At 31.6% G+C, this 14,609-nt stretch overlaps 1 protein-coding gene across 1 annotated transcript; it reads left to right on the top strand.

Annotated features, from left to right (window-relative positions):
• The first annotated feature begins 11,870 nt into the window (after positions 1 to 11,870).
• LOC120145752 (two-component response regulator ARR5-like) lies at positions 11,871 to 12,927 on the top strand. The gene is made up of 4 exons (XM_039159505.1): positions 11,871 to 12,080; positions 12,171 to 12,247; positions 12,335 to 12,483; positions 12,560 to 12,927. Exons 1-4 carry the CDS (start codon positions 11,948 to 11,950, stop codon positions 12,918 to 12,920), a joined length of 720 nt encoding a protein of 239 aa, XP_039015436.1. The 5' UTR covers positions 11,871 to 11,947; the 3' UTR covers positions 12,921 to 12,927.
• Positions 12,928 to 14,609: the final 1,682 nt, after the last annotated feature.

Below are 14,609 nucleotides of genomic sequence, written 5' to 3'. Positions count from 1 at the left end.
TTTGACCATGGACATGATGGTTTGACAGATAATGTCAGAGTCCAAGTTGGGATGGTCCTAGTTGACCCCTCTAGTACAACATGTATGAGGACCTTTGTATATTGTTAATTCCCACATGTTATTTTTCTTTTTCTCTTTGATACACAAACAATCCAACATCCATTATCACGTTAAACACAGTAGCAAACATACTTTTCGATGGTGGATCGATCGACTCTAGAGTAATCAGAATTAAAAATGTTGTAATTCTTAATTGTAATCATCACTTCTTTTTTGGATAAAAACTCTAGTTCGATATATAACTAACCATCATTGATTGATGAGTTAAAACCGTAATCACCAACATTAGGCATATCCATAAATTTTGGCTCGTACATTACACCATAATCATCTTCATACGTGTGTGTTGGAGGTTTCATGTGTATCGTATTTGTGAGAACTTCATCTACATCATCATCATCGGAGTTCATGTTGAATTGTGATGGTTATAACTCAATTAATAATCCATTCTTAACACGATTTGCACCTGGATAATGAAGAGGCTATTCTGGTGGCGATGAGAGTTCCTCTATGATGTCGATATTTAGGTTGAACAAGCTGGTAATTTTAGTGTGTTTTATGTTTTCATTCGGGGATATTTATAGGGGATGGGTGAATAGTCGAAATTTAAGGCTCGAGTAATAATAGAGTGCGTAATAATTCAAGGTGAATAATAGAATGCGCGTCTCATAATACGCATATTTATATACGTGTCAGATTTTCACGAGAAAGCGTATTTCATGATTCATGCATTTTAACGTGACATCAACTTAGACAGGACCTCACAAAGATGCATCTCATTATCTGTACTTTTTAACCGTAACATCATCTCGAATAAAATCCCTTGAAGTCACACTTCATGATCCTTGTTTTGTAAAAAAAATGTTAATTTAATAATATCTAGATAAAAATGTCTGACAAATAATATTTGATTGTTAGGATAATTTTTAATAAAACGCCCGAATCCCATCTATTAGCAACTATTTAAAAGCCTTTGTATTTTAAAAAAAGTAGATTGCGGGGATTTATTATAGAAAGATTTGATTTTTAGAGAGAAAAAACTAAACAAAAAAAAAACAAATAGTAAGCAATAAAATAAAGAAAAAACAATGTAGTTTGATGGCGAAAGAGAGGGGCAAAGAGACAGACATATAGGCATTGTATTATAGGTTACATCGTATAAATAAAAGCAAGCCCACAAATCCAAGGGAAATCAATACCGTAATATCTATATGGGATATTGCTTTGACCATGGACATGATGGTTTGACAGATAATGTCAGAGTCCAAGTTGGGATGGTCCTAGCCCTTCTAGTACAGCATGTATGAGGACCTTTGTATATTGTTACTTCCCACATGTTGTTTTTCTCTTTCTCTTCGATACACAAACCATCCAACATCCATTATCACGTTAAACACAGTAGCAAACATACTTTTCGATGACGGATCGATCGACTCTAGAGTAATCAGAATTACAAATGTTGTAATTCATAATTACAATCATCACTTCTTTTTTGGATAAAAACTCCAGTCCGATATATAAGTAACCATCATTGATTGATGAGTTAAATCCGTAATCACCAACATTAGGCATATCCATAAATTTTAGCTCATACATTACACCATAATCATCTTCATACGTGTGTGTTGGAGGTTTCGTGTGTATCGTATTTCTGAGAACTTCATCTACATCATCATCATCAGAGTTCATGTTGAATTGTGGTGGTTCTAGCTCAATTAATAATCCATTCTAAATACCATTTGCACTTGGATCATGAAGAGGTTATTCAGCTGGAGATGAGAGTTCCTCTATAATGTCGATATTTAGGTTAACCAAGCTGATAATTTTAGTGTGTTTTATGTTTGCATTCGGGGATATTTATAGGGGATGGGTGAATAGCCAAAATTTAAGGCTCGAGTAATAATAGAGTGCGTAATAATTCAAGGTGAATAATAGAAGGTGCGTCTCATAATATACGTATTTATATACGTGTCAGATTTTCACGAGAAAGCGTATTTCATGATTCACGCATTTTAATGTGACATAAACTTGGACAGGACCTCACAAAGATGCATCTCATAATCTGTACTTTTTAACCGTAACATCATCTTGAATAAAATCCCTTGAAGTCACACTTCATGATCCTTGTTTTGTAAAAAAAAGGTGTTAATTTAATAATATCTAGATAAAAATGTCTGACAAATAATATTTGATTGTTAGGATAATTTTTAATAAAAACGCTCGAATCCCATCGATTATCAACTATTGAAAAACCTTTGTATTTAAAAAAAGTAGATTGCGGGGATTTATTAGAGAAAGAAAGATTTGATTTTGAGAGAGAAAATGTAACACCCCCAACCTGTATCCGACCCGGATCCGAGTCTGAGATGTCACATTGGCTTTTCAAAACTCTGTTCTTTACAATTCCGTAAAATCTTAAATTCATCATTTAAGAAAATGGGTACTTTACTTTAATAATTATAATCAAATTATTTCTTCAAAACCGATCAGAGCATATTCAATTAAAATCTTGTAACTACATGCCAACTAAACTCTATAAACAAAATACATATGTTTAATATATTTATGATCTGATCCTCGTAAGGAAGATACTGACCTATCTTGCTCCTCGCTACTTCTATTCTCGCTTCTCAAACCTACGTATGAAACATTCACATGCTAAGTCGATGACTAATGAGACATATAAAACATATAATGGAACTATACACATATTCATACAAAAACAATTAGTACTTTCATCTCATACAAAATCATATATCCTTTCATATAACCAATACACACATATACATATATGATTTCACAACAAGTACACGTAGCATTATATCAATTATACATATTTATGTACAATCATTTCCATTTTTATCACATCATATCACATATATCACTTCCTAACAAAACAGACATAAGATTATATCAAGTTTATTCATATTATTCTTTAACTTCGCCCATGTACACATGTGAGAACTAAAGATATTTTAGTACATAGTGGTTGTGCACTATGCTATCACCACAACTCGTATAATTCCCACTAGGGGCGCGTAGAATTTGTCCCGAATGACCACTATGTCCCGAAGGACCACTATGTCCCGAATGACCACTATGTCACAAAGGACCACTGATAATCCCTCGACTCTTGGCATGCCAATTATACCCTTAGATCTCGTGACACATAACATGGGCATTATCATTATTTCATTTCACATATTCACGTAAACACGTGGTTTACTTTCACATATTACGTAGCTTATATCACATATATCACTTTTGCATAGCTTTATCAACTTTTCATTTTATTTCATATTTCTTGTCACATTGAATATATCTCTTTGCATAGTTTCATATAAACATATATGTATTATCTTATTCACATAGATTTTCCCATATAACTCATATCATGTGATCCCATTTCATATAATCCTTCTTGTATTCATATAAAACTTATGTTCACATCTTTTATCATCATAAAATCATACAACATACAATCACTTGAATCATATATACAGATGCATTTAACTTCTAGATATATATATATATATATATATATATAGGCATATCTATCTACTCAAAAACATAATATCACCACATGCTTTTATCTTTGTATTCATGTAATCCAATATGAATTAAACTCATCACAAGTCTTAATTCCCTAACATGCATATCCTTATTATCATGTACTCACCTTAGACTTGTTTAATTTGAATCAACACTAACACTTTATCTCTCTCTCTCGATCGTGTCTAATTCTTTGATTGTTCCGAAACAGAGTTACGTTCAATATCTACATAATCATACATTGATACATAACAGTGTCCAATTGATATACTCTAATCTATCATTTCTTAGACCAAAAGAAAGGTTTATTCTATTTTCCCCTTGAAGTGCATCGGTACATTCTACAGTGTATCGATGCATCCCTTAACATGTGCATCAATGCATTACTCATGCGTCGGTACACAAATCACCTTCGATGTTTTACTCTTAAAGGGGTAAATCGATGCACTCCTCATGCATCAATGCACTAATTGCATTTGATGTTCATTTATTTGAGAGTGCATCGATACACATTGAAGATGCATCGATGCACACAACCCAGAAATTACATTTTAACCCCAAAAATTCATACTTTGTCCTCAAATTCTACTTATTAACCCCTCCTTATGTCTTAAAACTTATTTATACATATGTAAACCTTTTTATAACACTATAACACTTCACTATCCCTCATAATTCACCAAAATTCTTGAATCAAAGAATTTCATCAAATTTTTATGTGTTCTAAATTCAATTCTAACATTTCATATGTCTTAATTATATTGATGATAAGTCAAATTTAACTTCCGATTTAACTTATCAACTCTCATTCAAGATTTTATTTCAAATTTCCTTAGCTTTAATTTCTTCTAACTCCTTCATCTTATGATTTTAAGACAACTTAAGCTTTCTTTAAGCTTAAGTATCACCCATTGATCAAAATCCAACTTAAATTTCAGCTAATAATCAACTACTAAGAATTCTTACCTTTACAAGTTGGAGTTCACGGCTGGGAGAAGAAAGAAGAAACTAAAGAAGACTCTGGAGAAATTCTCTCATTTTCCACGTGCTTATTACCATTTATAAAGGGAAATAAAAATCTTCCCTGTGAAATGACCATAATACCCTTATTATTTTAAAATTTTGCTATTAAATCCAACCTAAAAATTTTCCAATAAGTCATCGAACTATTCAATCTTTTCTAAGATTGGTCACTAAATTTTCTAAAATTTTATTTTGGTCACTGGCCCGACTTTTGGGATGTTACAAATCTCTCCTCCTTTAAAGAAAATTTGTACTCGAATTTTCACTACGCATATCGATAGAGCATTATCTACATATACCTCCAAATTTTCCCTGCTACTTTCACTACTTTAATCTTTCACAGTTGCACTTTATAACTTGTCTTTAATTCCCAAAGAACTCAATTCTTCTTCAAATTTGATTAACATACATTTTATCGAATCAAACAATCTTTTCACATCACCTTGCACACTTTTTTTACTTCTATATCAAACTTATCATCTACACTTCTATATAACCTTTATTATATTTGATCCTTTAAACTCAATCATTTTCATTCTTTTTTCCATTATTTCTTTATTCATTCAAAATCGAAATCTCCTTATACACAAATCATATCTTTCCTTTCATGTTCATATATTTTTTTCATATTACTTATACTCATCTCTGATTACCGATCGTTATCACATATTCCTCACTTTGATAGTTAACTTTACTTATAGAGAACATTATTCTTTATCGTCTTTGGTACTTGTAAGTCTTTCACTATATCACATTACTATGATCAAAATATACAACTGTATCCGGATCCACTTCATAGTTGGTTATCATAACCTAACAATATCTTATAATTTCAATACATTTTCATCACATAATTTTGTTAGCCATCGCTAACTTTTTCCATCTATAATACAAACCCCTTATCATATTCACACTCTTGCTTATACACAATATTATCTACATGTCTACTATTCCATTTCACATATCACATTTTCAATAAATTTTTCGTACTATCATAAACTTCACTTCATTACTTTAATTTTTTCTTTACCTTTTTCCCTTATGTTTTTACATTCATTTCATATCATTTATACTTATCCCTCTTTATCCTTTTAACTTTTCTATCAATTCTTAGTTTCCATCAAACATACAAATCCTTTAACTTTAATATACTCACTATCACACTACTTATTATTCAACTTATTTCTTTTAATCAAAACATAAACTTTTATCAAACTATCCATATATGCTTTTTCCAGTCAAAATAATTCATCCTCTATTTCCTTCACTTATCAAACCTTTATTCTCACTCATCAATAATACAATTCATTTGGTTCGAATTCAACCATTCCTTTTTCCTTTGTCTTATAACTGATCACTGATATACATATTCTTAAACCATTCCAAAATAATATTCTCTATTCCTCGATCTTTTAATATTCTCCAATCCTTTCATTATGAGCTCTCTCTAGAGCTTTAACGCGATTACTCATTTCTTGAAATAATAACAAATTCAAAATCATTAACACTCTTTTAATTTAAGGTGCAAGCCCTAAATATTCAACCACATTAATCTCTTTTTAGTTGGAATTAACTCAGCAACACTTCTGCTTAACTTATTAGACCTACATTTATGTACATACACGTGTATTTCCCTTGTTTCAAACTCGTATATTCTAGCATCATTTGTCTTATAAACTGGTGACATTTATCCATCATACTCTAGCTTGCCCACATAGTAACGAAACTACTCAATTTAACTTCTCCACTTTAGAGAAATGAAAACCTTCTAACATTATCCAAATGTATGTAACAACATAACCTTCCCCAAATTCACTCTTGAGCTCGGGTGCTCTTAACTCTTTTAACTATTTCTATACATTCATTCTATGAGTTAAAGGATTAGAAAATTTAAAACACATAAGAATATCCTTCAACATGATGAAGACATTCCCTAATCTTATACAAGCACTCCCTGAGGTGTTTGCTCTTCTCCCTGCCTGGCCAGGGCAGATGAATTGCTATTACCTTCAGTCTATCGCCTTGTGCTTCACTTTGGAAGCTCTCATGATCATACATCTAATATAATATAATAATTTACCTTTATTAACAAGATAGTACACTCCTTACACTATCAGATCATAAATTTTTTCACTTTGTGTTGACATGTATACTTTTTTACAAACACTTTTGACTTCGTTTTTAGCCTAAAATCGGCTAAACCGTAGCTCTGATACCATTAACTATAACACCCCCAACCCGTATCCGACCCGGATCCGAGTCCGAGGTGTTACATTGGCTTTTCAAAACTCTATTCTTTACAATTCTGTAAAATCTTAAATTTATCATTTAAGAAAATGGGTATTTTACATTAATAATTATAATCAAATTGTTTCTTTAAAACTGATCAGAGCATATTCAATTCAAATCTTGTAACTACATGCAAACTAAACTCTATAAACAAAATACATATGTTCAATATATTTCTGATTTGATCCTCGTAAGGAAGATACTGACCTGTCTTGCTCCTCGCTACTTCCATTCTCACTTCTCAAACCTACGTGTGAAACATTCACACGCTAAGTCGATGACATAGTGAGACATATAAAACATGTAATGAAACTATACATATATTCATGCAAAAACAATTAGTACTTTCATCTCATATAAAAGCATATATCCTTTCATATAACCAATACACACATATACATATATGATTTCACAACAAGTACATGTAGCATTATATCAAATTATATATATTTATTTATAATCATTTCTATTTTTATCACATCATAGCACATATATCACTTCCCAACAAAACAGACATAAGATTATATCAAGTTTATTCATATTATTCTTTAACTTCGCCCATGTACATATGTAAGAACTAAAGATATTTTAGTACATAGAAGTTGTGCACTATACTGTCACCATAGCTCGTATAATTCCCACTAGGGGAGCGTAGAATTTGTCCCAAATGACCACTATGTCTTGAAGGACCACTATGTCCTGAAGGACCACTATATACCGAAGGACCACTATGTACCGAAGGACCACTGATAATCCCTCGACTCTTGGTATGCCAATTATACCCCTAGCTCTCGTGACACATAACATGGGCATTATCATTATTTCATTTCACATATTCACATAAACACGTGGTTCACTTTCATATATCACGTAACTTATATCACATAGATCATTTTTGCATAGCTTGTATCAACTTTTCATGTCATTTCATTTTTCTTGTCACATTGCTTATATCTCTTTTCATAGTTTCACATAAACATATATGTCTTATCTTATTCAAATATATTTTCCCATATAACTCGTATCATATGATCCTATTTCATATAATCATTCTTGTATTCATATAAACCTTATGTTCACATCTTTTATCATCATAAAATCATACAACATACAATCACCTGAATCATATATATAGATGCATTTAACTTCTATATATATATATATATATAGGCATATCTATCTACTCATAAACATCATATCACCACATGCTTGTATCTTTGTATTCATGTAATCCAATATCGGAATTAGACTCATCACAAGTTGTGTTCAATATCTATATAATCATACATTGATACATATCGATATCCAATTTATATACTATAATCTATCGTTTCTTAGACCAAAAGAAAGGTTTATTCTATTTTCCCCTTGAAGTGCATCGGTACATTCTACAGTGTATCGATACATCCCTTAACATGTGCATCGATACACATTGAAGATGCATCGATGCACACAACCCAAAAATTACATTTTGATTCTGAATATTCTTACTTTGTCCTCAATTTCTACTTATTAACCCCCTTCTTATGCCTTAAAACTTATCTATACATATGTAAACCTTCTTATAACACTATAACACTTCACTATCCCTCATAATTCACCAAAATTCTTGAATCAAAGAATTTCATCAAATTTCCATGTGTTCTAAATTCAATTCTAACCTTTCATATGTCTTAATTATATTGATGACAATTCAAATTTAACTTCCAATTTAACTTATCAACTCTCATTCAAGATTTCATTTCAAAGTTCCTTAGCTTTAATTTCTTCTAACTCCTTCATCTTATGATTTTAAGACAACTTAAGCTTTCCTTAAGCTTAAGTATCACCCAATGATCAAAACCCAACTTAAATTTCAGCTAATAATCAACTACTAAGAATTCTTACCTTTACAAGTTTAAGTTCACGGCTGGGAGAAGATAGAAGAAACTGAAGAAGACTCTGGAGAAATTCTCTCCTTTCCCGCGTGCTTATTACCCTTTATAAAGGGAAATAAAAATCTTCTCTGTGAAATGACCATAATACCCTTATTGTTTTCAAACTTTACTATTAAATCCAACCTATAAATTTTCCAATAAGTAATCGAACTATTCAATCTTTTCTAAGATTGGTCACTAAATTTTCTAAAATTTTATTTTGGTAATTGGCCATACTTTTGGGATGTTACAGAAAAAATAAAAAAATAAAAAAATAATAAGCAATAAAATAAAGAAAAAATAATGTAGTTTGATGGCGAAAGAGAGATGCGAAGAGACAGACAGATAGGCATTGTATTATAGGTTACAACTTATAAATAAAAGCAAGCGCACAAATCCAAGGAAAATAAGCACCGTAATAGCTATATGGGAGCTTGCTTTGACCATGGACATGATGGTTTGACATATAATGTCAGAGTCCAAGTTGGGATGGTCCTAGTTGACCCCTCTAGTATAGCATGTATGAGGACCTTTGTATATTGTTACTTCCCACATGTTGTTTTTCTCTTTCTCTTCGATACACAAACCATCCAACATCCATTATCACGTTAAACACAGTAGCAAACATACATTTCGATGGTGGATCGATCGACTCTAGAGTAATCAGAATTACAAAAGTTGTAATTCTTAATTGCAATCATCACTTCTTTTTTGGATAAAAACTCCAGTCCGATATATAACTAACAATCATTAATTGATGAGTTAAATCAGTAATCACCAACATTAGGCATATCCATAAATTTTGGCTCGAAAATTACACCATAGTCATCTTCAAACGTGTGTGTTGGAGGTTTCATGTATATCGTATTTGTGAGAACTTCATCTACATCATTATCATCAGAGTTCATGTTGAATTGTGGTGGTTCTAGCTCAATTTATAATCCATTCTCAACACCATTGTACCTGGATCATGAAGAGGTTATTCTGGTGGAGATGAGAGTTCCTCTATGATGTCGATATTTAGGTTGAACAAGCTGGTAGTTGAATGTCTTTTCCTTCAATTTGAAGGCATCATGTCATACGAGTTTTAAACTGAGTTTAGTGTCAAAGACATATTCACATTGAAGTTGAAGAAGCTCAATGTGTTGGCTAAACAAATAGTTCAGTCTCAGCATCATCTGCACCTGGCTCATGAGGAGGTTCTTCTAGTGGAGATGAGGGTTCATCTGTAATGTTGATATTTAGGTCAAACAAGATGGTAGTTGAATGTCTTTCTTTTGAACTTGAACGCATCCTGTCATACATGTTTTGAATTGAGTGTTGTGTCGTATGCATCTACATATTGAGGTCGATGAAGCTCGTAGTTGAATGTCTCTCCTGGAACTTGAAGGTGTCGTGTCAAATGGGTACTGAACAAATTATTGTATCGAGGGCATCTTCATGTTTAGGTCAAATAAAATGGCAGATGAATGACTTCCCCTTGAACTGGAAGCGATATTGCCATATGGATTGTTTATGGAGCCACCTCGGTTGATATCGTAACAAGTTGCTAATGAATGTTCCCCCATTGAACTTGATGTGATGGTACCAGGATGTGGATTTCCCATAAACGAGTTAAAATCATTACACATTACTTGAGTTGGGTTGTCAACTTGATCATCTTGTTAAGCCAGCCCATAGTGGGAGCATAATGACATACCATGAATCACAAACGCTTCAATAAACGTGGCATACATTTGTGTATCAGCGTTTAAATTTTAATTATGAGCATTAACCATTATAACAACATCGTCATCGTTGGAGAGTTTGAACGTTGTATGAGTTAATTATAATAGTGCAATTGAAAATATGTACTGAAGTGAGGACAGTCTTCTAGTACTTCCAATACGAACCTTCCTTAAAATTTTAGCGATCAACTCCTAAAGAGTGATGTTTTTCTTGAAAGACATTATGTCATAATGATTTGATGCAAAGACGACGTCGGTTTCATCTTTCTGAATTTCTCCATCATAATAAACAATAGTTGAAATACGTCTCATTTTGAGAGTTTAAAAGATTAAGAGTCCTATATATTCAAAAACAATAGCTAAAATACACATAATTAAATAATATAGGAATTAAAATATAAAATAATGTTAAAAATAAAAAACTTTCACAGTAATTTAAATAACACAATTTAATATTATTACTGTATAAAAAAATGTCTCGAGATATGATATCGCCTTCTATTTTACAATCACAAAAAAATAAAAAATAATTAGTACAATAAAAGTTGGTTAAATAATTAAATAAAAAATAAATATTACATTTTAAAAAATATAACAAAATCTACTTAGTTTGATAGAAGGAAGAATGTGAAAGTAATTTTAGTGTGTTTTATGTTTGCATTTGGGGATATTTACAGGGGATGGGTGAATAGCCGAAATTTAAGGCTCGAGTAATAATAGAGTAAACAATAATTCAAGATGAATAATAGAAGGCGCGTCTCATAATATGCATATTTATATACGTGTCAGATTTTCACGAGAAAGCGTATTTCATGATTCACACATTTTAACGTGACATCAACTTGGACATGACCTCACAAAGATGCATCTCATAATCTGTATTTTTTAACGTAACGTCATCTCGAATAAAATCCCTTCAAGTCACACTTCATGATCTTTATTTTGTAAAAAAAAATGTTAATTTAATAATATCTAGATAAAAATATCTAACAAATAATATTTGATTGTTAGGATAATTTTTAATAAAAACGCCCGAATCCCATCTATTATCAACTATTGAAAAGCCTTTGTATTTAAAAAAAAAAAAAGTAGATTGCGAGGATTTGTTAGAGAAAGAAAGATTTGATTTTGAGAGAGAAAATAAAAAAAAACAAATAGTAAGCAATAAAATAAAGAAAAAACAATGTAGTTTGATGGCGAAAGAGAGAGGAGAAGAGACAGACAGATAGGCATTGTATTGTAGGTTACAGCTTATAAATAAAAGCAAGCCCACAAATCCAAGGGGAAAAACCCTCTGTTTTTTTTTTTTGGGTGTGGATTTTCCCTTTTTCATTGATCCGATCAGTAAAGAAAAATCCGGTTCCTCTTTTGGTTTGAGAGATGGCGAGAGACGGCGGCGTCATGTGGCGGAGGACGAAGAAGATCGACGGCGAAGTTCATGTTCTGGCCGTTGATGATAGTATCGTTGATCGGAAAGTCATTGAAAGGCTGCTCAGAATATCCTCTTGCAAAGGTGGATTTTGCGATTTCTTTGAATCTTTTTCTCCAATAACCGCTTCATTTTATATGAATTTTCTCTTTCGATATGGTTTGGTTGATGCAGTGACTGCAGTTGATAGTGGAATCAGAGCTTTGCAGTTCTTGGGATTAGATGAAGAGAAAAACAGTAATGGCTTTAACGTGAGTCAAATTCGAATTTCTCTCGCTATAATCGCAGTTTCCTGAGAAAATTCCAGCTGATTAACAGTTCTTTTGATCATGATTCAGGATTTGAAAGTCGATCTGATTATCACCGATTATTGTATGCCTGGTATGACGGGTTATGAATTACTCAAGAAAGTGAAGGAATCCTCTGCTTTTAGAGAAATCCCGGTCGTAATCATGTCATCGGAGAACGTTTTAGCTCGAATCGACAGGTTAATTTCTTGTTTTCAATCTGCTAAAACGAATGCAAATCGGCTGACTAATTCTCTGGAAAATTTTGACGAACAGATGTTTGGAAGAAGGAGCGGAGGATTTCATAGTAAAGCCGGTGAAATTATCCGACGTTAAACGCATAAAAGATTACATGACCAGAGATTTCCGAGTCGGAGAAGGAGAAGAAAAAGAAAGAACAAGAAAAGGAATCAACAAGAGAAAGCTAAGAGACAGCTTTGACGATCTCTCTTCATCTCCACCGTCCATTTTATCATCGCCTCCGATTTCATCATCATCATCATCATCTCCATCACCACAATCACTGTCGCCATCGCCGTCGTTATCACCACCGTCGATCGTATCAGCATCAGCACCGAGTTCTCCATCACCACTAGATTCTCGCACCAGACGTCTCAAAACGACAAGCTCCGAATAGAACAAAAGCAAAAAAAAACCCGTTAATTCACTCACAAAACTTTTAGAATTTCCCTTGCAATCCTCCGTTAATTTTAACGGTTTTTGGTTGCTGGTTTCACCTTTTATTTTTTTCTTCATTATTTGGACCACTTGCTTTTTTGTTGTTGTACTTTTTGTAATATATAATTAATGTAACAAAACCACATATAAAATCTCTCCTAATTCAGATTGTGATTAAATTAATTAATTTGGGTGATGGTGATACATGGGAGGTCGGTCCAGATGATATGAATATGGAAATAATAATGGATACGATATGATATTGGTGTCGAGAAGGGAATATTTGGAAGAAGATTGGGCAGTGGGGACGTGTGTATGTGTTAGGAGGGCTAGCCTGGCGTGACACAACTGCCACTCTTGTCTCCCTGTCTTTGTCAATTTATTTTGAGTTAATTGCATCATATGTCCCCAAATTATAACTCTCATTTATATTGGTCTTTAAACTTTCTAATATCCTAATTTTATTCTCAAATTATGACTCACGTTTTAAATTGGTCCCCAAACTTTTTAATTTTCCAATTTCATCTTAAAATTCATCCAACTATGTAACTAATTTTAATCATAGTTTAACTTAAACTTTATTTTTTTCAAATATATAATAATATGTATTGGCCTGATTTACTAACATGGTATGTGATTAATATATATATATATATATTTATAATTTGGAACGAAATTGAAATGTTGAAAATTTTTATGGGCCAATTTAGAATGAAAGATAAAACCTGGGGATGAAAGAAGATTTTCAAAAGTTTGAGGATAAATTTAGAATTATATTCATAGTTTAGGGATGAAATTAAAACATTTAAAAATTTAAGGATCAATTTAAAATAATTATAATTTAAGGATGTATGATACAATTAACTCGTTCATTTTCAAGACGATATTACGGATAATTTTGATGTGCATAATTTAATCTACAATTAAAAAATATTAATTTTAGAATATAGTTAAAAATGTGGTAATAATTATCGATAGAGATTGGTTAAGTGGTAAGCAACTCGATATCGCTTAAGTAAGGTCTCATATTCGAATCCTTATGTATACATAAAATCTCTGCTGAGAGACTCACGTACCAAAGCCAAGTGTAAATCCTGGGTCGGTCCAGATTAATTAAGACCGAAACCTTAGAACTGGAGGGCAATAAAAAATGTGATAATAATTATAACATTTTAAATGAGATATAATTTAAAATGTTATACTCTTTTAAACAATTTTTTAGTATCAATTAAAAAATATTATATCATGAAAAAAATAATATTTTTAATTAAAATAAAAATATTAAAAATAATATAATATTTTAGGTTACGTTCAATTTAAAATATTATGATTTTTATCGTAATTTCTATTATACACAATTTTGTTAATTTTAAATTTTAAATTAAATTACCGTCTTTTAGACTTCAAATCTTTTTTAATCTAAATATCATCTATTAAAAATCTATTTGTTTATTGTTACCCTCATTTACGATTACTGTTTAGATTGATATTTTGATGCCACATAGACTGATTTATATTTTTGTGCCACATAAACTATGTGTTTTTCGTAAGGATAATTTTTCAGAAGATGTTCTTTTATAGGACGCATTTGGGTTGAGATGAAAGAAAAAAAAAGATACACTAAAAATATGAAAAAATCGTATGAGCT

Source organism: Hibiscus syriacus, unplaced genomic scaffold (assembly GCF_006381635.1).
Source record: "Hibiscus syriacus cultivar Baekdansim isolate YM2019G1 unplaced genomic scaffold, ASM638163v2 tig00110893_pilon, whole genome shotgun sequence".
Lineage (NCBI taxonomy): Eukaryota > Viridiplantae > Streptophyta > Magnoliopsida > Malvales > Malvaceae > Hibiscus > Hibiscus syriacus.
The sequence above is the reverse complement of the archived record's forward strand: the minus strand, read 5'-3'. Positions and strand labels throughout refer to the sequence as shown.